This window comes from Monodelphis domestica, chromosome 2 (assembly GCF_027887165.1).
Source record: "Monodelphis domestica isolate mMonDom1 chromosome 2, mMonDom1.pri, whole genome shotgun sequence".
NCBI lineage: Eukaryota > Metazoa > Chordata > Mammalia > Didelphimorphia > Didelphidae > Monodelphis > Monodelphis domestica.
In genome coordinates, this window is record NC_077228.1 from 183,875,951 (window position 1) to 183,903,449 (window position 27,499).

Sequence of the window (27,499 nt, forward strand, 5' to 3'; positions counted from 1 at the left end):
AAATTAAACACCAAAGATAAAGCAACTTTAGCTGTTTTCATGGTTGAGGACACCCAGAATCCTGAAGAAGGAAAAAAATATCTTCCTAGTCTAGGAACTGATGTTCATTGAGACTACGTTCATGCAAGACTCTCTTCCTCTGCCTTTCACACTACCAGCAAACAAGGCTACATTAATGGATCCAAGGACATGACATAGATTTACATTAAAAATCACTCCTATACTCCTGTCCCCACTTTCCTCTTTCCAGGGTCATGGAAACTCTGACTCCAGGCTGAGGAAGTTTGCTCAGGCTTGGACAATTACCTTGGTCTCAGCCCTTCAGGAACAAAATCCTGCCAGGGGAAGCAACCTGGAAGCACCAGTGCAACAAAATCTGGAACTAACAGTGTTAGAGAAAACAAGCTTTGAATTGCCTATGCAAGGCCAGAGACCTGAGGAAGTGGACAGGTCATCATTGTAGTTGTGGTGGTCTGTATCATATTCTACTAAGTCTGAGGGAAAGAGCACAATGCCCAGCTGGAGTCAGTTCCAATCCAAAAAAGTCAGTTGGAGGCAGAGACCTACAATTATTGAATAGTAAATTGCCCAGTGTGGGAGGAGGTCAAGATACTTTGAAATCCAATCCCTAAGGAAGTCACAATCAAAGGGGAGGGAGTCAGGACGTGAGTAATAAGGAAAATAAGACTAGGGAAAGATTTAAAAGACCAAAGATTTCAGGAAGAAGAAATCTCTAAAACCTTGAAATAAACAGATAAATCAACAAGGAAAACAATAATAAGAAGAGGAAATATGGCCCCCAGATCTAGTAAACAAGTCTAGGCATGTATAAATAAATACAGAAAAATAAGGAAAATGACCCACACTTGATGAGACAGAGAAACCTCTGGAATTTTAGAAACACATGGGACAACATATGATTCCTAAGAGGTTTAAAAGAGAAATGAGAACAAAATTTATATTCTGTACAATAAAAATAATGGACAGAATAGAAAAACTCAAATCTGCAATGTCAAGCCTCACTAAAGAATCAAAAGAAAGATCAGTAGGTTGGGGATGCACTTACACAAAAATGAAGGACAGTCTAGAGGAAGGGGATCAAAAACCAATAACATTAAAAGAAAATGTACTCAGAATACAAGCAAAACATATGGAGCTCAACAGAAGAACCTGATAAGCCAAAAAATCTTTAGAACTATAATGAAGGAAATAACAGAAAAGAATTGCCCAGAACTTATGAATAGAGGAAACAAAGTTCCAATTAAAGGAATTCACAGATCTCCTCCAGAAAAGAAAAAAAGTAAACCCCAGGACCAGAATAACCACAACTTACCCCTATTGTGGCTATTGCTACAGAAGGCTCTGAGGAAGGATGATCTCCTAGTGACCACACCATCTGTGTGCCATTCCACAAGTAAGATGGTTTTCAACTATGGCTCTCTGTGATCTCATGGTTTTCAGCCACAGTCTTTAATGTTTCTTAATAAATATTAAAGCAACTTTTTTTGAGATTTAATAATGATATAATAGTGGTGACTGTAGTGTGTATGTATGTAAGGTGGGATAGAGATACTGGAAACTTTTAATCTAAAAAAAACCCTGTAAATCACAGACATTTATTGACATACTATGACCATACCATAGTCTAATCACCTCTATGCCATGTGATTTATTAAATAAAATTAACTTTCAGTGGGCTTCCTCTCCTCATGCTCCCTTCTTCCCCCTTGGTGATAAATATAAGAATCAGATGGGTCATTGGAATGAGAATTTTAGATTCATAGTTTCCTGAAGTTAGAGCTCTAAAGGTTCTTTAAAGTTCTCTAGTAAAACACTTACATTTTACAGTTGAGAAAATCATGGCTGAGAGAAATTAAATTACTTGTCTCATATTACATAGGTAGTAAAGAGGCAGTCAACATTTGAATTCGGGAGTTCTGACTTTAAATCTAAATTTTATGTCCTAGAATGCTGCCTCAATACTATATTTGGAAGGAATCTTAGTATCATCCAGTCAAACTCCTTCATTTTACAAAGGAGGAAACTGAGGTCTACAGGAAGGAAGTAAACTGCCTAGGGATAATAAATAGCAAGTTAGTGGCAGAATCAGGACTAAAACCCAGTGTCGCTTTACTCTCAGAGCAATTTTCTTTCCAATATACCATATTTCTTCATTTGGCTGGACAAGAGGACAGAATATCAGGGGCAGGGAGCTGAAACATAGGAAGAGGACAAAGGGGAATTAGTAGAAGATTTGTCTTGATGGGTTCCAGATTATACTGATATTAGAGATGGTCTGAGTGTGGACCTACCTGGGGGTTTGGGGGAATGGAGGAGATGACCTCTTGAGGCCATTTCCAATTTCAGGATTCCTTGACTTTCATAGAATCTTGACACAACTCTACATTGGGAGGAAGAAGGAGTTCATCCCTCATGGTGTTGATGGAAGTGAAAATCAGACCTCAGTTTGTACCTTGGAGACACAGATTTAGAATTGGAAGGACCATTTAACCCTATCTTTTTATAAAGCCCAGGATGAAAGTGAGGTCTTCAGAAGTTTAGTGAATTGACTAAGGTCATACTAGTAAGAAAAGACAGAGCTGGGATTTGAACCTGGATGCTGACTCCAAAGAGAACTTGGCTAGATTAATTCTATCTTTTCAGTACTAAGGAACAACATTAACAACCTAAATAAAGTATAAATGAAAGGAGAAGCTAGGAGTATTCCATCTCTTCTAAATATGACATTTCTCATCAGATTAATTGTTTGATAGCCTGAAGATTCCAGTGAAGAAGATTACTGCTTCATTTAATGGCAAGGGTCCCAAATCCTACATCCTAGCCATTTCTTGGAAAATGGCCTCTGCTTTCTTGCTGGTGGTGGCAATTGATGAACATGAAGGTTGAGGCGCAACACCATTCTCACCTACCCCAGGGGATGTTGCAAGGATTGAATGAGATAATATTTTTAAAGTGCTCTGCAAACCTTAGAGCATTACATAAATGTGAACTATAAAAACTAGTAGAGAAGTCTGAACAATCACAATAGATCTTTTTTCTTAAAAAAAAAAATATAGATGTCCTTCCTTTAGGCCTTTTGGCCTGAACTGTACAGCTAGTAAAATCAATACCAATAAACTTTTTTAAAAATCATTGTTCTGCTATCAATTGTTACCATCCTAGAGTAGGGATGGGATAATTTTGTAAAACAGACTAGGTAAACCCTCAGGATGCCACTAGAGAGAGTTTCCTGATTCCACTGAATTATTTTGCCCATAAAAAATGTTAAGATCACAGATATAGAGCTGGAATGGACCTTAGAAATCATCTAATCCCTTCTCAATTTACAGACAAGGAAACTGAGACCCAAGGAGAATAAATAATTTACCCAAAGTCAAAAGTTGATTGATTCCTTTTGTGGGTCCATAGGCTTACATATCCTCCTACTAGAGAAGTTCTATCCTATCCAAGGTGATTTTGTGTTTATCAAACTATGTGAATGGAAATTAATTTTTATGATGAATGTGGAACTTTCCACACTTGACTTTATTCACAATTGTATTGATGGCTCATGATAGAGTCCCTATCAGAAATTTACTTCCTTTGCCCTCTGTTGGAATGTCCTCTGTAGATTTAATGTTCTACCCAATCTTTATTCAATAAGCTTCATGAGAATCCTGTCCTAATAAAAACCCACTTAGAGTTGGAATATGCACAAAAGAAGTGTTTCTATATCTGATTAGCAGGCTATCGGTGATTCACTAAACCAATAATGAGAATATTATGCTTGCCAAAACTCTTATTCTTTTGTGAGGACATGGATGACTGGTACCAGTCAAAATGAAATAGAGAGAAACTCCTTATTATATGATAACAATGAACATTTTCCCATGATTTACACCTTTTAAAAACCCCATTAAATCTTCCATGTTGTTAATGGGTAGATTTCCTTACTTTGAAATACTTAGCACATGTCACTATTGCTTACTGTGAAACCCCATTCAAGAGGCAGAAAGAAGTCCCTTTAAAAAAAACAAACAAACAAAAAGTCCAACCAACCACCAGCTAATGAATCGTTAGCACCCTCTTTAGTCCGTCAGTCAGTCTACAGGCATTTATTAAGTGATTATGATTACTATGTGTCTGGTATTTGCTTTAAAGATGTATTATCCTCTCCCCCTGACAAAAACACCTATACGCATGCCCATGCACACACAGAACAATTCCCTAGAGATTCCCATATGAGGTATTACTGTGGGTTTATCGTGCTTAGATATGCTTATAAGACTTCTGGTTAAATCATGAAGAAACTGTAATAAAATACCTTTTGAAAAAGTCCTCTTTACCTGAACTGAAGAAAGCCTGTGCTTTCCATACTACTCGACACCAAAATATAATGAACTAGTCAATTTAGTAATTGTTTGCTAGCTAAAATCTGTGCCCTCCTTTGTGAGAGGGAGCTAACAGTGTGTCAACTCCATATTCACTGGCTGATCAAAGTTGAGGGCACAATCTATGGTCTAGGAACACAGACTGGTTGAGTGAGTCTTTTAGCAAACTGAAGCCATTTGATGCAGCCTCCTAAATACAACAATTTTACCAACTGGACCACAACCATTCCATTCATGCATGAGCATAAAGTGACTGAGGGGGTGTGCTTAGATCAATGCTGACCTAGTCTCAATTCTGGGAAAACAAATCAAAGCTGGTGCCCCAGTGATGATGTACATGGGGTGGCAGAGGGAGAGTCAGTAGCTTTGAGTTCATTCACAAGTTAAACACAGTATTTATTAAAAGTTTGTGTCTTGTAGTACAGTGGAAATAGAACTGGCTTTGTAGTGAGGAGACCTGGGATCAAATCTCTCCTATGCTACTTCTGGCCTATTTGACTTTGGGTAAATCACTTAGTCTCTTACTCGGTAAAAGGATTAGATGACCTCTAGGTGTTCTAGATTTAAACCTATGAACCTCTGATTTTGCTTTAAATGAATGGTTGAGGATGAAATGAAAGAGTTGAATTGATGACACTAATGGGAATTTGGATCCCTCTGCATTCATATATAAACATCCCTTGTCCTGAGAAGTTCCTATTTCTTTTGGTATACTCATTGCCATCTCTTTAGAGATTTAACAGACTTACTCAAGTGATACAGAAAAATCAGGGGGGTCATCACCGGGCTCTGCGAGCTGAATTTCTTTCAATATTTTGATAACTGCATTTTGATACAATTTATTTATGCTGTAATCGCATGTATTTTGTTTTTTGCATTTAAGCAAATTATTTTGGGAAGGATAGCCATAGGCTTCACCAGGCTACCAAAGGGATCCATGACACAAAGAATATTAAGAAACTTTAGTATAAATCAACCAGGAATATTAGAAGTTGGACAAAGCTCATGAGGAATAAGATTAAGCCTAAAGGAACATGGTGGGAAAATTTAAGAATCCAAATTAAAAAAAAAAAGATGATGTGGGAGCAGCCAGATGGTTCAGTGGATTGAGAACCTAGTCTAGAGATGGGAGGTTCTGGATTCAACTCTGGCCTCAGATAACTTATTTCCTAACTATATGACCCTGGTCTAGTCACTTCACCCCAGAAGAGCCTTTCATGCCTTTCTGCCTTGGAAACAATACTCAATATTAATTCTAAGATGAAAGGTAAGGATTAAGAAACAATAGAAGATAATGATGGTCGACAAGATCATGCTGCTAGTTATCAGTTGCATTTTGACTTGGATCCTGGCCATCAATTCTAAATCCCTGAGGCCTGATTATCACCACCATGAAGGATGGATTTTCATTCCTGCTATTGAAGGCTTTCTACACTAGCCAGTCAATATTGCTTTGTCTAGAAAGATGAATTTCAACTGTAAGAATCAAGAATTAGAGCTGTGAAAAGGCTTTGTAGAGCACCTAGCTTAAATCTCTAATTTTACAGTAGAGAATACTTTGACTCAAACAAAGAGATCTATTTTCTCAAAGTCATGTAGCTCATAAAAGTCAGCATGGCATAGTTCAGAGACAAAGGTTCAAGTTCTACTTTTGACACATACTGGCTGTATGACCCCCAAGCAAATCATTTAATCTCCCAACCCTATAAGAACTATGATTTGCAGAGAAGGTGCCAAGAAACCTGCATTGGTAGAGGGAGTTTGCTCACTTGGGAGATCCATATACCAAGGAAATCACAAATTCATTTCCTATCCCTAACCCTATCCCACAGGTTATAAAGTGTCAGAGTTGAATTCAGACTGAGGTCCTTCAACTCCAGATCCAGTATTCTTTCCCTTACACTCTGAGTGTAGCAGTCCACCCCTAGCTATGGGCAAGGGAAACAGTTAGAGTGTACATATTGCCTTAGAAGAGAGCATGCTCAGTCTTGAGCATGCTCAGTATTGCACATGGCTGGGAAAGCCTCTGACCTTTGACCCCAGCTTCTCCCAGGTTAGGCTGGAACACAGGTTTCTTTGTGCTCACCTGGTTAAGAGAAACCACACCTATACCTTGTCATTAACCAATGAGAATCATCCCTATGTACTGTGTATATTTGCATATCAAAGATTATATATAGCCCAGCAAGCTCCTTCTCTCTCTCTCTTTCAGGCTAGCTGATGGCTGTCCTGGCAGGAGCTTGGCCTCTGGCCAAGCTCCATCTTTAAACCTCTATCACTCTTTCATCTCTCCGACCTGTGTGGTATTAAATGTGGATCTCTGGACTGGTAAAAGCCTTCGGAAGGGTCCTTTGATCAGAGCTTAGCTGTGGCTCATGGAAAATTAATAAAGACTCATTCCTGCCACCTCATATTTCTAATTTGACTCCATCATCCCCCTTGTGGTATTAAACTTCTATCCTGTCTCTATCTTTCTACCTTAAAGCTTCTCTCCCCTTGGAGGAAGCTTTACTGAGGCTTCCTTACCATTTATGTAGTGGTTGCCTAAGGGGGAAAACATAGGAGTTCCTCCTCATATTGCCTCTGGATAGAGGGGTTCCCTTTCCAGAGTTAGCACTGGAAGGGCTACATGTGGTGGGAGTCTCACTGGCCTCCAGATGAGATGTCCTGCCCTGTTTCTGGCGAATGCTGAAGGACATTCATCCAAACTGTAGTACAGAATAGTGGGGCTATTCTGCCCTACACTAACAAGACTTATTGGCTAGGGAGCTCATTAAATAGAGAATTCACACAGAGGCTCATGGGAATAGGATGGCCAATATAATTGGTCACTAGTCATGGAATTGGTACAGAAAGAAGTACCTGCTGTCCAGGCAGTGTCACATAGAATCCTGGGTTCTGATCTAGAAGGTTGTTGCATATATTGAAAGGATTCTCTGCCTTATCTGGAAAATTATAATTGCTATTCATTTGCTTTTTTTTTAATGGCAATTCTACAGTGGATGGCTAGGAAAATCAAGAGTGAATTTCAAGCTTTGTACCACAATCCTGGATGTGGGTAATAGGCGACTGTAGTAGCTGCTTTTAAATCTGCGACCTGGGGAGTAATAATACCAAAATCTCCTACTTCCATCTCACCCACCCACTTACAAATCATACAAATCAGTTGAGCTGACCAAACTCTCTGGCTAATTGCCTCTCATTGGACTGGCTAAAAAGATGAAGGAAGCATGGGGATAGAGACAAAGCATCGCTATTCCCATGCTTTGCAGGGTGGGGAGGGTGTGCGACAGGGGCTTTTGTGAACACATAGAAACTGGGGTCTATGCTATTCATTCCAGAAAGCCAGGATAAGATCTCCCAATTTTCAGAAACATGCATCCTTTGAATAATATTGCATACCAAGAAACTTTGTTAGTCATTGGGAGAACTCCACTTGCCTAGAATTCTGTTTTTCCAGTCCAAATTTCATTTAAAAAGAAACAAAAGAAAGGTGAAAATATTGACCATGGAATTTTCTCCAAAGTGATGTAAGCTCTCCATTTTTTTCCTTCTTTTTTTTTTTGGTGTGGTGTGTGTTGGGGTGGGGGGCTGGGGAGGAGTTCTTTTCATGACCACATCGGTCCTTGTATTTTCCCTCTTAAGGAGAGAGGACTGCTTGCAGCCTGATGACTATGAACTTTCTGTCTGGACTCCCCTCTCTGGCCTGCCTTTGCAAACCTTCAATAATTACCCCTCCAGCACACACCATAGTCAGAGGGTTTTGCTTTCTCACTGACTTGTACACAGTTCTAGGGAGGGCTGTTGCCAAAGCTATCATGTGATTTATTGGCCCTCCACTGGGACAAGGGGGGAACAGATATCACTTTGTGATTCGATTTGAAGGGGGCTGGGTTACTATTTCTAGGTGGAATAAGCTAGTATGTACCAAGTTCAAACATTTGAAGAGGGAGGTTAAGAAATCCTGAGTGCGGGGTGTAAGGATTATTCTGTCCTGGGGCCGTACAGACGTCGTCTGAGGCAGGGAGCAGGAGAAGAAAGGAGACATTGTGACCCATTTCCAACACCTCCTGTGTGTAGAGACGGAAGTGCCTGGCCTGTAGAGGGACACGCACAGAGAAAAAATAGGAGAGTTACAACATGGCACTTACATAAACAACACCAACCCGGCATAAAACATCTAACAAAATTACATGACTTCAAGCTTGGAATTTTTATACAACATAAATATTAGGGTTCAGCCCATTTAATAATGCTATATAAAATCAAGATTTAAGGCAGTAATGTTCCACATAAACGCCGAAAACAACATTTATGCTTGTTATAAAAAAAAGCAGAAAATGATTGAATTCTGTGGGGTTTTTGAAATGATGAATATAATTATGTGCAACAGCAAAAATGGATTGAATTAAAAAATCCACTACTTTCAATTTAGGTTGGTTAGGGGGGAAAAATGCAGTTTCTGGCCAAGGTCTGAGAAAATTTTACTAGTATCAAAAAAAATTTGTTGCATGCAGTTAGGCAGCCTTCTCCCAACATGTATATACAGCCCAAGAGAGTCACCAATGAAATGTGAGCCTCTTCGAACCTGCTAAGCCAAAGAAATCCTTTAATAGAATCGACTATCTTAAGGAGAACTAATTCTTCATTCTGAGAGTGGCTCCAACTGGAATAATATAGCTGTCTGCTTAATGACTCTGCTGTCAGTCATCTATCCATTCTGCAAATATTTCAACTCAACACACATTTATTAAATGTGCACAATGAGCAAGTCACTGAGGGTGAGCGTGGTCCTGTCAAGCACTGGTTATGGACTATGTGGCGCACCATCCTGGTGACAGTGCTATGCTGATCTTGCAGTTCCAACTTAAAATTGGGTTATGGCAGGGATAGAAGGGCTCTCTCAAAGTTAACTAGTTTATCGCATGTTTCAAGGTGGGGTTGTATCCAACAGGTGTTTGGTTTTTAAAGGGGAGGGCACAGCCATACTTCTACTGTTGCCAAGGTCTTTCTCCTTCTACGCTGAGCCCTTTTGATCTGTCTTTAGGGAAGATGGAGAGCATTTTATAAGAAAAATCAAGTCAACTTAATCTTAAAACACATTTAGAATTTAGAATTTAGAAGACTGAATATAAGAAGTTATAGAACTTCTACATTTGGATTGGGACCAGAAAACCCTTTGATAACAAGTATCTGAAGTGAGCCCATAGCATATTGTTTCATTCTTTTTCTTTAAAGTCTAGGAATCGATACTAAGTATACTAAGATACTAAATATTGATTCCAAAGCAGAAGAGCAGTAAGACTGAGCAGTTGGGGTTGTGACTTGCCCAGGGTCACAATGGCATATTATTTCAAATAAGGCTATCTTTTAAAAGAGCTATAACTAGGGTGGAGGCAAACACTTTATTCCAAGGTGTCAAATTTAGAGAACACTTAATTTAGAGGACACTCCAGCATTTTTTGTTCTTTTTCATAGAAATATACAACTCAGTTCCTAGTTGGCAGCAATAATTATTGAAAAAAGGAAGCTACCTAGAGTTGGTGTGCTGAGGGAAGGTGACTTTTCTGACCCTTTTTCTTCTCTACATCTTTCCGACATAACCTCACTTGAAGGTGTGTCTTATACTGTTTTCTCATGCCTAGTTTGTGGTACTGGTGTGAATATTTCTTGCTATAACTGCTTTTGATTAAGTGTACATGCATTTTTCATGTGGTGTGTGTGCTACAAAGTAATGCATTTGAATCCCTAAACAAGATCTTGGTTCTTCTATGCTATGGGACAGAACCTTGCCAACTTTTTTTTTTTATTTAAGGCCAGGTTGGTCTCAGGAGGAAATGGATGACCTTGAAGGGTGAGTGAGAAAGAATTGTTGAGTAAGAGTTAATGAGGAGAAAGGAATAGAATGCAAAGACATTTATTCATTTAGGTACTACATTACAGACATGCAAATGCTATTCAAGATAGGATTCAAACATCTATTACTTTTGATCTGACCACTAGTGTCCACAATAGATGGTCAATATTGTAAAGTAGAATACCTGCGGTAGAGGTAGATTGATCTGTTTCAGGAGTGCTCTCACTGCCATCTGGAGCTCATAGAAGAACAATTGAGTGGGGCAGTCACAAGAATGATCTATACTTTCCATAGATTCAGAGCCAGAAAGTTTTTGGATCCATTCCCACTCATCTCTGCATGGTGAGTCAAGTTAAAATGAGAAATAAAACAAAAGTTGAGTACACAGCTGAGAACACAGAGTGTACATGTGCAGAACCTGGAATGACCCATTTGTAGTGGTGAAAACTTATCTGTAAAGATGAAATTTGAACTGTTTACCACCCAAAGACAATTCCAAACTACATCTCCCTCATTCAGGCCACCTTCACGTGCCAAACCCAATATGATTAGGATGTGGTAAGGCTAGCTTATACGTGTGAACATTCCCAGGTCTTAGTTTTGAAATATTTCAGAATTATCTTTTTGATCATCTCTCTTGCAGATCTTCCCAGAGCTCTCAAGCCCCACCTCTGACTGCAGGGCATTTGGTGGTTAGTTCAATGACTGGGAGACCACAGGGAGCTTTGATGCCAGCTGAAGCAAATCAACTCTAGGCCTTTGGGAACCAGGGAGACTATTCTGATTTCCTTTCCCTTCCAGATACTTAAAGAGGGAAAAGGAAGAATCTCAAAAAGGCAACTTCATGAGGAAAAGAGGGGTCCAAATAACCTTGCTTCCAACTTCCTTACAAATTGCCCATTTGAGAGTTTCATAGGGTACTGGGAAGACCTCTATCATCTGATGCAAAGTGAAGTGAGCAAAACTAGGAGAATAATTTATCCAATGACAATATCGTAGAGCAAAGCAAACTCAAAAGACTTTAGAACTCTAATAAATGCAATTATAAAACAGAATGCAGAGGACTGAAGGTGAATGTTGCCACTCACCTCTTGTCAAAGAGGTGATCTACTAAAATCCAGAATAAGATATACATTTTTGGACATGGCCAATGTGGGAATTTATTTTGATGCACTGTGTGTTTATTATGCATAAGGTTTTTAAAGGGGGAGGAAAAAGAAATATTTGGGAAAAAAAGAAAAAGAGGCAAACTATTCTGTTTGGTTTGCATTTTCTTCCAGTAGAACATCTGTCTACAAAGGACATGGAGTAGGGAAGGTGAAAGATTGCTTGTGCTGGTGGGAAGCGCATTTGATCATCACACCCATCAGAGGCAGCATGTAAAGACTGCTAATTTTGCAGACTGAGATTCCAAGTTCAAATTCCAGCTCTGTTATTTACTTCTCTGTGTCCATGGATAAATTACTGAATCTCTCTGGGTTTCTGGGCATCTATTAGATTGGGCAGCAAGATCAGATACTCTCTAAGGAACTTTCCAAGTCTATAATATCAATGATCCTAAGATCCATTCCCAAAATGTTTCCATTCAAAAAAGCTTAGAAAGGATTATAGGAATCTTAGGAGACACCTTATTTCTCTCAGATAATTGGCTATAAACCTTTTAACTTTCTCATTTGGCCCTATTATCCTTTTTTAGAACTGAAGGAACTGACAAGATGCCCTTTAACTCCCCAAAGGAAAACTTTGCTCCTGCTCCTCTTGAGGAATGAAGTTAAGGAGATAATGACAAATTTCCCATCCATATGAAACAGCATGGGGCTTTCTCAATAAGGGTTTTGATAGGCTGATCACTAATCTGTGGATCAGAGAGCCAAAATGATTATGAAACAGACTTTTAAGCAGAAAACACACTTTCTTTCCACCAACCACCTCCTTTGAAAAACATCTATTCTCATAATCATTTGCGCTATTCTATCCTATACAGGAAAATAGAAAAATTTCCCCTTTGTTTCAGGGAGAAAAGGGACCCAGTAATGATGGAACTATATTTGTATGCATGCCCACCTTAAGTTTGCAGTCAGATGTCACAAGTGCCTTATGTCTCTGATTATGTTCAGAAAATGAACATTCATGATTTTATATGGGTAATGAAGAAGACTGAAGATGAACTGCATTTGATTGGCACATAGAACTATTTCTTTTTTTTTTTTATTCCTACTTTCTGTCTTAATAACAACTCTAAGACAGAATGAATAGTAAGAGCTAGGCAATCAGGGTTAAGCGATTTGCCCAGGATCACACAGCTAGGAAGTCAAGTCCTTCCAGCTCCAGGCCTAGTGCCCTATCCACTATGCCAGCTAGCTGCCTTCAGCACATAGAACTATAAAACCCAAAAGTTCTGATGATTAAAAAATCTATTTTTCTCAACCTAAAATAGAACATAAGGTGGTAGGGAGGGGAAGTGTTATTTATTGGTTCTGCTTCTGACACTTATTGGCTGTGTGACCCTGGGTAAGTCACTGAACCTCAGTGCCAATTGGCATTGATATATGGAGTTCCCTATGCTGATAACATTATAGATGTAGACTCATCCTGCCTCCATTATCCCTCCCCACAAATTGGTACAATTGTCACTAAACACCTAGTTTTCCTAAGCATACCAAATACTCACTTGACCATCCTCCAATTACTATTGCTGGGTGTTGTGATAGAATTATCATGACAGTGCAAGACACTTGTAAATTTTGCTCTGACTAGTGACTAGGGGGAATGTTCAAGGACCAACATTTGAAGAATGAATACAAATCAAATGAATGCTCTTTCCTTGCCTTTTTAGGCATGGGCATGGGGCAGGAGGGGGGTGGGTAGAAGAACTAGATCTGTGACTGTATTGGCATAGGGAACTCCCAGTCAAGCAAAGTTCCTCTAACAATGCATATTGACACAATTTGAACCATTTACGATTAAGACTTATAGTCTTACAGAGTTGCATATGACAGTTGGAGGTTGGGTGGCTTTCCCAGGGCTACACGGATTGTATGCATTTGTACTTCAATCCATGTCTTCTTGGTTCTCTATCCATTCTGTCATGTTATCCTCTTTCTTCTCTTCCCCAAATTATTATTTGCCCCCAGGTCCTGTGACATTTGTAGTTTGAGATCAGAGAAAGGAATAAGAAGATGCTTCTGAAGATCACCATGTTTTTCTACCTTTACCATTAAGCCTATGTTCTTGACAGGAAGGACAGTGGTGGTGAAATTTGGACCTGGTGACTAGACTGGATTGGATGATTCCCCTTTTTGCCCTTGAGATCTGAAATCTTTTTGCACAGCTATTTTGGGAATTAGGAGGAGGTGGTATCTGGAAGCTTCCAGGCAAAGCTATGGTGGCTGATTGCTATTTGATCTGGCAGTCACTAAATCAAGGGATTGACTATTGGACTAGAGAAATTGCTTCAGTCATGGCATATCAGTAGTTTTACCCTTTGGGCATGGGAAGCAGAGAAATTTTTAGGGGGCCAGGCAGATAGTATGACCATTAGTTGATGTTTCAGTCATAATACCCAAGACCCTATGTTTCAGTAATGTAATCTGTTCTGAGGCTATTGCTGCATTGGGAGTACCAGATTGATCCTGGGAGTTAGCAAGTTCTGGAGGAAAACGTGCTGGATTTAAGAGTCTAATGACCTGGGTTTGAATCTTTGCTCTGTCACTTAATATCTATATGATTTGGGGCACTTAATCATTTAACTTCTCATGGCCTTAGATCTTCATCTGTAAAATGAGACCACTGGACTAGAGGGCCCCTGAAGACCCCTTCTGTTCTAAATCTTTAATTTTATGAAGTCATGAGTGATTGATGAGTAGGACAAGATTGTCCACTTTTGGTACTCCTTTCAATCTGAGAAGGCAAGGAACCACCAGTCTTCTTGTCCTACTTCCCTCTTATGTACAGAGCCTATAGCAGGTAGGTCCTAGACATGGAAATCCTTCCCATAATATTTCCCCTAACAGACAATTCTGAAGGACTTATAATGGGAAATGCTATCCAACCCTAGAGAAACAACTGTTAGAGTTCGATCAATGTCAATCAAAGCATACCATCTTTCACTTCAATGTAATTACAATTTTATTGGGGGGTGGTTTGGTTTTGTATGAGTGTGTTCCTACAACAATGACTAATACAGAGGTGTGTTTCACATGATAATACATGTATGGCACAGAACAAATTGCTTCCTATCTCTGAGTGGGGGGAAGGAAGGGAGGGGGACAATTTGGATCTTATAATTTTGGGAGATGTATTTTGAAAATTGTTATTACATATAATTTGGAAAATAAGATATTTTTTAATTAAAAATATTTCTCTTAATATATGGCAGGGGTAGGGAGTGGGACATGAGGATTTATGAATGATTCTTCCAACACCCTAAGAGAGAATTCTGGAAGGAGGCTACTGGAGAAAACATTGAAGGGCTAGTTGGGTAACATGTTGCACAATACTAAGACTTAACAGTTTTCATTGCAGCTTTGCTGTTTGATAAACTATGTGAGGACAAAAAGTTACTAGTCTATGGCTCACTCCACTCTGCATCTGCTACTCTGCCTGGTTTCAGCTCCATGGAACAAGATGACCCTCCTAGGTTAAGCTCATCACCTCCAACTCATCATGCAGTTAATTCAAGCCTTGACTAACATTGCTTCCCTCAGCCTCCTCTCCCCTGTGATTGGAGGGGTCGAGTACTGAACTCCTCCCAAGGCCTTTCTTTATAGAGGATAGAAACTGGATCTTTTGACTCATTCCACTGTAATTCCTTTTTTTTCCCTATTAAGCATGTGTCAATTATTTAGTTTTCAATACCAGGGAACTTCATGGTATAGTGGAAAGATCTATGAATTTGGAATCACAGGACCTGTGATCCCCTCTTGGATTTGTTACTAGTGTATGATTTTGGCAACAATCACTACTCTGGACCTCTGTTTCTCCTTCAGAAAAATGAAGAGGCACCGTGGAAATCACTAAAGTCCCTTCTAGCTTTAGTGTCTGTGATCTCTCTGTGGAACTACAAACTTCTAGGCCTTCTAAAGGCTGCTAAGATTTATTACTATAACTTTAATTGGTTACTTAGCTGTAATGCTGGCTCATATCACCCGAACTGGGCAACCTTTTAAAAAATAGTGGGGGAAATGTCCTTAGTGCCAAGCTCCCCAGGGTGTTTTTCAAAGGATTCCTGCCCCTGTTTTTGTTTCTCTTTCCTGGAAAAAGGCAATGAATATGGGTACCCTTTCAAGTTCCTTAGGGCATCTACCCTATTGCTATCTATAATCTACTTTTGAGTATTACTCTGGGAAAGTTTTCTTAAAAAATGGTTCATCTCTGTAACATCTAATCATTGAATTGTAAGAATAATCAGGCAGCATGAACCCCTTGCCACCATCCCCTTTCCACCGCCTCCCCCCAAGATAACTCACTTGGAAACATTGTTGTTGTCTCGGATCTTTACATGACAGAGAATGTTGGGTAATTTCTGGGTGACAAGGACTTTAATCTGATCCACAGAACTGCACAGTTTCAGGTAACCAAGGTACAATCCAGGAGGGAGACGCTGTTGGCTTCTTTTCTGGTAGGACAAGATGTCCTGGGGGAAAAAAAAAAGTTTCACAAGGATGTTCAGATTTTTCTCCTTGTGGAGACTTGGTCACTGATTGGTTGACTCATTAATACCATTTGGCTGAGAAATCAAGATTATTGTTAATATTGTTGGGGTCATGTAGAGTCTTACATTTGTGTTAAAAAAAACTCAGCAGGTCTAGGATGGGGAGAAGAAGGCTAGATTTCAGCTCATTTGTAAAAAAATCTGGGGGTAGCTATATGACAGAGTGGAAAGAATGCCAGCCCTGGAGGTGGGATGTCTAGGGTTCAAATCTGGCCTCAGATATTTCCTAGCTGTTTGTCTCTGGGCAAGTCACTTAACTCCAATTTTCTAGCTTTTACTAATTTTCTCCTAATTTTGGAACTGATCCTTAGTATTAATTTTAAGACAGAAGGTAAGGGTTTAAAAAAAGTCAAACAAGTACAGGATAGGTTTCAGTTTATTTTATAAAAAGATCTGAGAGTAGCTAGGTAGCACAGTAGATAAAACAGAAGACCTGAAAGGACCTGGGTTCAAATCTTACCTAAGGAACTTCCTAGCTGTGTGACTCAGGGCAAGTCAATTAATCCTGTTTGCTTAACCTTTGCCCTTCTGTCCTGAAGTTGTTATAAGACAAAAAGCAGGGTTTTTTTTTAAAGAAAAAAAAAAGATCTGGGGGTTGTAGTGAATTAGAAGCTCAGTATGGGGCAGTGCCTGGCTCATAGTAGGTGCTTAATAAATATCTGATTGATGACAGACACAAAAGAAAAACAAATAAAATCTTAGGCTTTACTGAAAGTCATATTGTAATGAAAGAAGAATATGGGATTCCAACTGTCTTTGCCTTTCTCTGAATATGAAAGGAATAACAGTTCAGTTCTAGACACATTTTAGGAAGGTCATTAATAAACTAATGAGGAGCTGAAGAAAATTAAAAGGGGGTGTGTGTGAATAAATCATGTTCTTTGAGAATCCTTTGGAGGACTTGAAATGTTAAATCAAGAAACATGTTGTCTGAGGGATGATTTCATAGCTGTTTTCAAATTTTCTTAAGAATTATCATGCGAAAAAGTCAGAATGACAATTAGCAAGCATTTATTTTATTAAAAGCTTACTATGTGTCAGGCAGTGTGCTAAGTGCTAGGGCTACAAAAACAAAACCAAACCCAAAGACAAAAAAACAGCCTCTGCCCTAAAGTAGCTCACATTCTAATGGGGGGGGGGTGGCACATAAACAGGTAGGCATATACAAGATATATACAGGGTAAATGGAAGGTAATTGTATAAGGAAATAACTGGGGGGGGGTAGAGCAGGAAAGGTAGAATAAGAAAGACCTCTGAATCAGTCACTTTTATCCCTTTCCTCTCTGATGTCATTTTAAACATTCAATAACAATCATATTCTCCTTAAGATTTCTCTTTTCTATATTATATGTTCTTAATTCCTTCAACTAATCCTCATACGACATGGACTTTTAGTCCTGTCACCATCTTATTGTGCTTGTCTGGTATCCAGCCTGATGCCAGGTCGGCTTGGATCAACATTTGTCCACATCTCAGCTGTGTGGGCACCCCTGCCTATGGAAGCATGGGATTTAAAAATTGGTTAAGGGTCTAGTAAAGGAAGGGCAAAATGGGAAAAGAGAGGCAGACCTCTAAAACTTTTAAATCAAACCATAATCTTTGAATGTATGAAGGAAAAAAAACATTAAAAATCTTTCTTCTATAAAAAGCCAAGGGAATGGACAGGAAACAAATAGGTCAAGATGGCTAAAAGTCCAAAGCACTTGATATATTCTTTATTTCTGCCTTTTTCAGAAAAGATCAGCTGTGATTATCTACTCATGCCAAATCCCATTCCCAAGGGAAAACTGGAAGGGGAAACAAAAAATGGAGAAAGATACCATCAAGGTGCCTGGAAAACTGAATGTATTCCAATCAATGGGGACTGATGATATGTGACTCTGGCAGATATCATTGTAGATCCCCTAGTTATTATGCTCAAGGGATCACAGAGCACAATGGGAGTCCCTAGGGACCTTGAAAAGGGCAAATGCATTAGTCCTTAATCAAGGAGGGGAAAAACCCAATGACCTTGGCAATTACAGCTCAGTCAGCTTAACATAAATCCTTGGGAAGATACTGGGAGAAACAGAAGATCAATCACCATGGTTGTGTAAGAAGCACATTGGGCCAGATCATTTCAATTCCCTACTAGGAGAGGGGACCAAATCCTATAGAAGGGAAGGTCACAGATGTCCTCTATCTCAGAATCATTAAATGAAGCTCTTGCTATCTCTCTGTGGGACATAACTCTCCTCCCTCCAACCTGCCACCCCCCTTTTCACCTTGACAAGCTGGGAAACTAGATTACTTTGCTATAAAGTATATAAATGATTTGCATAAGGATCGTACCAATGACTTGGCTTCTAACTGGGCTAAATATTATGAATGGTGTCTCAGTTAAGACTGGGCTCAGGACCCATCTATTCAGTGTTTAGTGATATCTGAGATAAAGAAATCAAATCTATATTGAACAGATACATAGATTCTTTTTTCCCCCTTCAAGTTGGAATTTAGCAGGGTCATGGAAAACTGGAAACTACCAAAACTGGGGTAGAAATTTAACAGGGGCAGGTAGGTAGGATGGTGGAAAGAGTGTCAGACCTGGAGTGGAGAGGACCTAGGTTCAAATCTGGCTTCAGACACTTCCCCACTGTGTGATTCTGGGCAAGTCACTTAACACCAATTGACTAGTCCTTATCACTTTTCTGTTAGAATTTTTGAACTTTCTAGTGATTTTAAGACAAAAGGTAAGGGTTCAAAAAAAAAGAAAAAATAAATTTAACAGGTTAAATGTCCTTTAGGACAAATTTTTACATATCAGCATATGCTGAATTGGGAAGATGGAATGGCAAATACAGAAGAAAAATCTAAAAGAGCCAGCAATGTGGTGTGATATATAAATATATGTTTATTATTTATTTATTATTTATATATTATATATTTATACATAGCACTATATTGCTGGTTCATTTAAGTTTTATACTATATATAATATAAATTTATATATTATATGCCTGTAATATATAAAGAAAATTCCATCACATAACAGTATGACTTGGAGTATATTGCTTATTAATTCATTTAATATATATTTATTGAACCTTTACTATGTATCTGACAGTAGATATTCAACACACTTTAATAGACTGTGAATATTTTTAAAATAATTTATGTAAAGGATCAGCAAGCAATCTCTTTAGTGCTCTGTAAGATAGCATTGACAAGGAGATAGAACATTGGACTTGAAATCAGGATGGAGTTTAAATCCTGCCTTAGGTACTGCATGAGTCAAGTCTCCAAGCCTCAGTTTCCTCATTTAAAGTTGAGATAATACTAGTACGTACCTTATGGGGTTGTTATGAGAACGAATGGGTTAATATATGCCAATTGCTTTGCAAATCTTCAAGTACTAAGCCATAATGAGAGATTATAGAACTGATGGAATATAAAATTTATATCCATACTAAAATTTATATCCATGAATTTTATAGTTTACAAAATATTTTCCTAGAGCTTCTCTTCTTTGACCTTTACATTAACTCCATGAGGCAGATATCATCATTATTTAAAAGATAAGCAAGCTGAAACTCATAGAGGTTGTGACTTACTCAAGGTAACACAGTCAATATGTAATGAATCTAAGACCAGGATCTAATTCTTCTGATCCTGAATCCAGTGACTATTATAAGGCATCAAGTTGATATTATGCTATAAATATATAAACTATTATTATTATTGTTAATAATTATTATTATTTTGGGGAGTACTTGTCCTATATAAATATAAATGATATTGTTGCTTATGTGATATGATGTAATATTAGAGTCACTGAAAAATCTATCTGCCTCCAATCTAATTAAATCTATGATCCTATAATTTCCCTTGGGTCAGATTTGCTGATCTCATATGCTGATCTAGACTAATGTCTGAAATTCCCATCACTGATGCCAATTCTTTGGTTCAAGGGAGCACTGTTTGGAAGAAATCCTTGATGAAATTAAAAATATTTGTACCTTGAACAGACTCAACAGGTTAATGAATACATCAACATGCCCAGCAATGGGACATGAGTCAAGTCAATGAAAAAGGAGCTGGAGGATGAATAGATGAAGGATATGGGATGGGGAGAAAAGATTTGTCCCTGGAAAACAGGGCTGATGATGTTGTTCTAATAGTAGTATTTGGGGAAGTTTAGTGAAAGCATGAAAGCACTGGAAACATGGGAGATAGACAGGAATACTCAGTCAGTCAATAAACATTTATTGAGTATTTACTATGTGCCAGGCACTATGCTGAATGTTTTGAAAACTCGGAAAGGGTGATGTAACAAAATGAGAGCGTGAAAGTTCAAGTTTGGATAGAGTGCCAGGACTAGAGTGAGGAAGTTCACATATACATCTACTCTTTGGAGGACCCATAGCAAGTGACTTAACCTCTATACCTCTCTGTTTACTTATATGCATGCAATATGAAGGGTTGGATTTGATGGCTTATAAGGTCTCTTCCAACTCTAAATATATGATACTATATTTAGGTTCAGGACAAATTAGCTAATCAGAGTATTGTGTTCAGTTTTGGTAATCACAACTTAAGAGGAGAAAGTCTTGAAGAAAAGAACAACAAATATTCATGGCAAAGGGCAGTTGGGTAGCTCAGCCAATAAAGAGCCAGGCCTAGAGATGGGTGGTCCTGGGTTCAAGTTTGGCCTCAGACACTTTCTCACTATGTGACGCTGGGCCAGTCACTTAACTCCAATTGCCTAGCCCTTATTGTTCTTTTGTCTTGGAAACAAGACTTAATATCGATTCTAAGACAGAAGATAAAGTTTTAAAATAAAATATTCATGGCAGATGTTTATATAGCATTTTATCATTTACCAAGTGTTTTACACCCATCTATTGACCCAGTAGAATTAAGATCTTTATAGGTAGAGATCTTTGTATCCCTTTTGCTTGAATACTGCCTCAAACATAGTAGATCTAAACAAATCAATAAATGCTTCTTAAATTGAATGGAATCAATGCAACAAACCCAGGAGGGAAATGGTTCAAGTGTTATCCCTATTTTATAGATGAGGAGACTGAAATTCAGAAATATATGCATCAAATTAAATGCTGGAAACAGTCCCACAGAAGACTGCAAGGACTTGAATAGGTCTATTGCATTATGGAACCCACAACTGGTGACACTTTCAACTAGAAACTCAGCAAGATTCTAAGTCTCCTGGGAATATCCTGGGTGTGTGTCTATTAGGGTGGGAGACAAACTGCATAGCTTACACTAATCATACTGTGGGGACTGTCCAGCCTTCCTGGGACCTTAGAAGTCACTAGACCTTATCTCCAGCTTCATGCTGATATCTGAGCCTTGGCTGGGCCCTTTGCCACATAATGAGTACCTCACTTCCAGGAGTGCCGACACTTGCCTGGAAACCTGCCCCGGTGGTTCTATACCCCAAGAAAATGACCTGTAAACGGGTGGGGCAAAATGGGGGGAGGGTTCAGAGGGGAAGAGAGAAAACGACATCAGGCAGGAATGTGCCAGTCAGCAAGGGTAAATTTTCCACTTGGATCTGGGTGGAAACCTGATGCCGCCTCTATTTTTGGTCTCCTTCTCTAACAACCTTTGCCCAGATTGGAATTTCTCTGCACCTGTAACACATTTTTAATGGAATAAGTCTAGCAGAAACCAGGTATTATATCATGCTGGGGCCTGAATGGTATTTTTCGGAGCAATACTGAAAACCCAAGGTAGCCCAGACCTCAGTTTATCCCTTTGGGGATTAGTGTATTAGTCACCCTGTAAAAGCTCAATTGATTATGATTTTTAAAATGTTTTCTTGAGTATGTGTTTATAAATGATGAAAAAGAAAGCTATGAATGAGCTAGTGGGGTTTTCCTCTTCTTTCTTTATCAATTTCATATGAATCAGAATCCTTTAAAATCTAGTTTAGAGGCTTTGGCTCTGTTTTTCTTCCTCCCCCAATTAGCCTTCCTGGTCCACACTGTAGCATGTCTGGGCTCAGGACAATACAAAAAATTGAAACACATGCTCAAACTTGGGTACCCCTTTGGGTAGAGATTAAGTAAATTAGTGGGCTGGTTGGTGTGATTGGTCAGAGCAGACCCACTGGTGCTAATGAACCCAGGGTGAGAGATTTGATTATTTTATGTTCTTCTGACTCTCTACTCTTCTTCCTACACTTGACAATCCAGTTGTGCCAGCCTACTTTGTACTTCTCATGTTCCAAATGCCACCTCTTGTCTGTACATCTTTGCCTGGGCTGTCTTCTATTCCTGGAATAGTGTCCATCTTCACCTTTACCTCTTAGAATCCTTGCTTCCTTCAAGACTCAGCTGGACTTCCACTTTATGTAGGAGATTTTTCCTGCCCACCCCCAACCCCCCAGTCATTAGTGTCATTCCCTTTTCTTTTTTTTTAAGCCCTTACCTTCTGGCTTAGAATGGATACAGACTATCTGTTCCAAGGCAGAAGAGTAATAAGGGCTAGGCAGTTGGGGCTAGGTGACTCGTCCAGGGTTGCACAGCTAGGAATTGTCTGAGGTCACATTTGAACCCAAGGCCTCTCATCTCTAGGCCTGCCTCTTTTGCTCACTGAGACACTTAGGTGCCCCTTTCATCCCTTCATAGGTTACTTTCTATTTACTCTAAATCTATTTTTTAAGTTCTCTCGCTATCTCTTTCTTTCTCCCTCTCCCTCTCTCTCTCTTCTTCCCCTTCTCTCTCCCTCTCCCCTCTCTTTACCTCTCTTTCCTTCTCTCCCTCTCCCCCATCTCTTTCTCTCTCCCTCTCTCTCTCCTCTCCATATAGATTTATTTATACTCTTCTTTTTTCCTTCTCTATTCCTCTCTACCCCTCTCTATATACTCTCTATCTATATACTATTTATACTCTCTATGTAGAATTGAAGAAAAATATAGATATAGATACATACACATGCATATATATATATATGCATGAGTGTGGTGTGTGTGTTAGTGTGAGTATGTCTATGTTTTCCTTTGAAATATAAAGTCCTTGAGGACAGGACTGGTTTTACCTTTCTTTGTATCTTTAGAGTTAGAGTCAATGTTTAATCAATATTTTATTCATTAAGTTTACCTTAAAGCTTCATAGAGGAAAAAACAGAATAAAATGAAAAAATAACCCAAACCTGCTTCTGCTTATAGTCTATTGTGACATAGCCAATTTTCCTTTACTGATGTACGTTACTGTTTATGATAGGATGGAGTAAACTGGAAGGAAGAGCCTTTCACAGCACATACCCCTCCTGTGGGAACCCTTCCTATTCTTCATTCTCCCCAAAATATTTCATCAATGAATTGAGATTAGCAAGTGTAAATTTTAGATCAGAATACTGTTGGAAACTGGAAATATTCAGAGGGCAGGAACTAACTATTCTGCATCCTTTTTATCCCGGAATAGCCTTCCACCCTTGAGGTCACCTTCTACCATTAGTGAATTCCTCCTGGAATCTTCATTTTGAGGAAAGGTCTTTAACCAGCCCTCCTTAGTTCCTATCCCTACTCTGATTATGACTTTCTTGGTTTCCCCTTTCTTTTAAAAACCTCTTTTATGTATTATCTATCCTTGTTAGAATATAAATCCCTTGAGAGGAGAGAGAGTGTATGTTTTGTTTTGTTTTTTAACTTGTTTTTCTATCCCCAGTGAGTAGCACTTTACTGGGCACCTAGCAGATGCTTAATAAATGCTTCTTCACTGACTGGCTAACCAACCGACAAACTGTGACTTATTAAATCTTTGTAGTCCCAGCTCTAAACTAAAGTGGATTGTCCTTTATTCTCTCCCCCCACCAATTTCTTTACTTCCAATTACACATGCTTTCATTTCCTAGTTCCAAGTTCCAAGTCATATAATCAAAATGTGGGAAGGATCTCAGTAGCAAATGAGGACATCCTGTGAAGCAAAACTCCCTCTCTATAACCTACCTGATCATCCAGAGCTTGATCAAAGATCTCCAATCTCTGATGAAGGGGAAAGATGCTGCTACCTCCCATCTTCACCACCCCCACCCCATTCCACTATTGGATAACTCTAATTGTTTGGATGTTTTCTCCTATGAAGTCTAAATGTTCACTTCAGCAAGATTGCTCTTAGTTCTGCCAAGAATCAACTTTTCACCAGAGAGCCTTCAAAGTATTTGAGGATAGCTGCCATGTATCCCACAGCATCCCTAAATTTTCACATGACAAAGACCATCCCTATTCTAGTTGCTCTCCCTGGACACTTTTTAAAAACTCTTGCCTTCTGTCTTAGAATCAATACTAAGTGTTGGTTCCAAGGCAGAAGAACAGTAAGGGTTAGGCAATTGAGATTATGTGACTTGCCCAGGGTTACACAGCTAGGGAATATCTGAGGTCAAATTTGAACCCAGGACTTCTCATCTGCAGTTTTGGCTCTCTACTGATCCACCTGTCACTTGCCTCCATTTTTATATTTTAGATTATAATCTTCTAGGGCACCAGAGAGGAGCTACAACAATGTAATTGTCTTTGCACAGGGACTATTGCTTAATGAGGTTATTTAGGGATTCAGAAAATATTATTCCTTTTACTTCTGGATTTGGGGAGGAAATTAACTGATATAGTGGATAGAGTCCTAAACCTTAGAATTAGTAAGAACTGAATTCAAATTATGCCTTAGACACTACCTGTGTAACACTAGGTGAGTGACTAAATACCTCAACCTTGGTTTCTTCATTTGCAAAATGAGAATTATAGTACTTTATAAGTTTTTGTGAAGATAAAATGAAATAAGCATAAAGTGCTTTGTAAAACCTAAAGTACTATATAAATACTAGTTATTATTATTATTACTGTTTTTATTGTCTTTATTATTATAAGTGAAGACTCTTCTGACCCATCTAAGATTCTGGCTACAGGTTTTCTGTTCTTGAAATAGAGTTGGATGTATGTGTGGCTTCTCCCACCTCTCACTTTGACTTGTTATATCATTATTTACTAAAATGAATCTTGGTATTTAGTTACTCATGCCCATGCTCCAGTGCAGTGGCCTCCAAACAATTTTAATTACTTTCTTCTATCACTAAAACACTTTTCAGCACATGCTCTTAATATGTTTATACTTATTTTTAGATCATAGTTATATTACTTTTGCATATGCATAACAATGTAATAGTTATAATATTGAACTTAAACAAAAAAGAAATTTTAAAAAAGCATGAGATAAAGATGAAATGATATTTGATCCTAGGGAGCTATTGGAGTTTACTGAATAGGTGAATGATATGATCAGAACTTCAAGAAAATCACTGTGGCTGTGGATTGGAGGATGAATTGACCTGAGTCAGGAGACCAATTAGAAACTTTTGAAATCATCGAGGTGAGATATGGTGAGGATCCAAACTAGGGTAGTGTCTGTATGAATGAAGAGAAAGGGATGTATGTGAAAGAAACTGTGGGAATAACAGAAAGACTTGGAAACTAATTGGTTGAGAAGAAATGAGGAGTGGGGGATGATACCCAGGTTGTGAACTGGGGTGACTGAAGGGTAGTGGGGCCCTCTAAGTAATAAGGACATTTGGAGAAGGGCAGGTTTGTGGTGAATGTGAATGTGATGAGCTGTGGGGTGGAGATCATAATCTATCCATGCCTGTACATTTTGTGTAACTTACTCTGTTTGAAATAAACCCCAAAGGCAAGAAGCAGGGTTCTTACTGATCAATGCTTTGGTAGTCTATCTTTTGAGGAGTGTCTAGGACAAAGGAAGTCAGAATGCTGAGAGTAGGGAATTTTCTCAATGCCAACAGTCCCACTCTAAATGCCTGGATAGTTTTTAAATGATAACTTCCCTGATGGAACCACTTGAGTTCGAAAAGGAGAGATTGGGAGTTGGTAGAGTAGAGGAAGAGAGAAATACTAAGGAACACTGGGAGATAAAGGTAGATTTGGTTGTGGTGGAGATGGACCATTATTGGGAGGGTGGGATGCAACTTATTTTTTTCATCCTTTATTTGGTTGATCACACAACCCTTGGGGTCACATTGTGATTCCTAGTTTGGAGACTACTGATAGCTGAAGTCAGAACATACTTGGTTTCAAATCCTACCTCTGACACTCAATAGCTGGGTGATCTTGGGCAAATCACTTGTTCCTTTTGGTTTTCCCATCTGTAAAATGGGGTTAATAATAATAATACTTACCATAAGGACCAAACAGGATAAAGGGTATAGAATTGTTTTCTAGCTGTGGCATAACACAAATATTATCTGATGTCTTTTTGTTCAATGGCATTTGAAATTACAAGCATACAGGTAAATAGAAAAACCCACTACCTGGATGGTTATGATTAAGATGTCTAGAGCTGTTGGCTCCTCAGGAGTTGACAGCGATTTTCTCTGGCTTTGTAGCTTTGATATCTGCATCCATTTACCATTAAAAAATGAATAGAGCGTTTCCACCTCTCTGATTGTGACTATGACGATATTTCCATGCCGATCCTTAATAGGCTCATAGTAAATTCTTCCCAAGTTGTGAGTTCCAAGTAAATTCTACAAAAGAACATGTTATTGAAATTTTAGGTGAAATTGCAAAGAGAAAAATTATTACTGTCACGAAAGACACAGAGTTATTCTCTGATAACTCTCAGAAGCTGTTAATGCAGATGGAACACTAGAATCCACGGCATCATCAAAACATACTGGACAAAAGCCCTAGCAGACCTACTTCACCATTTGACTGAATGCATTATAGAAAGAGGCACAAAAATTATAATGGAAAATTCTAACTCAATATCTTTGTTTCTTCTCACCACCAGATCCTCTTCAATCCTTCCTTGATTTAGATGCTAAATTGAATATTCTCATAGCAAAGGTCTGACTGTACTCAATTTCTTTGCTCAATGAGCTTCAGAGCCTCATCACAGAGGATCCCTATTGCCTCTGGATTCAAATATTAACTCCTCTCATTGGCACATAAAGCCCTTCACAATGTGTTTCCAAGCTTTCCTTTCAGAATGATCTGGATCTTCTACATGATATACAATTTCCTTCAATATGGTATTCCTTTTTTTTTCCCCAAATAAAATTTTATTATTCTCTTTTGTTTTACATTTCCAAGCATATTTCTTCTCCCTCCTTCCCTTGGCCTCAAGAGCCATCCTTTATAACAGAGAATAAAGAAGGATGAGGGCAAAGTTCAGTAAAACTAACCAATCCATTGAGAAAGCCCTAGTTCAAAAGACAATGGAGTGAGTAGAAGCAGTACAGCCTAGCTTTCAGTCAGACCTCTCCCACAAAGATCTGGAAAATGTACCAGATAAAGTTCTGCTCTGGAAAGGCAAGAAAAAGACAAAGAAAACCATTTTTCCAGCCCAGGGTGGTTTAAAGAGACAGAGAGGTCCATGGACTGGACACCAGGGATGGGGTCTTGGCTAGAAGTATGCCTGTGTTCAGAGCATTTGAGCTCCAAGAGGCTAAAAGAGGACTAAGCTGGGATTCCAGGACAGGAAGCACATGGACAGAAAGAGATCCCAGGGGATCTTAGAACTAATGTAA

General features: G+C 38.8%; 1 protein-coding gene across 1 annotated transcript in view; it reads right to left on the reverse strand.

Moving 5' to 3' along the window:
* The window catches only part of ANKFN1 (ankyrin repeat and fibronectin type III domain containing 1), a 587,864-nt gene that overhangs the window by 25,711 nt on the left and 534,654 nt on the right, over positions 1-27,499 (reverse strand). Inside the window, exons 14-17 of the mRNA XM_056816551.1 lie at positions 26,279-26,494; positions 15,717-15,883; positions 10,433-10,583; positions 8,320-8,488 (exon numbers count right to left, since the gene is read on the reverse strand). Of these exons, the coding sequence (XP_056672529.1) occupies positions 8,320-8,488; positions 10,433-10,583; positions 15,717-15,883; positions 26,279-26,494 (703 nt within the window). The remainder of the gene's footprint in view (positions 1-8,319; positions 8,489-10,432; positions 10,584-15,716; positions 15,884-26,278; positions 26,495-27,499) is intronic.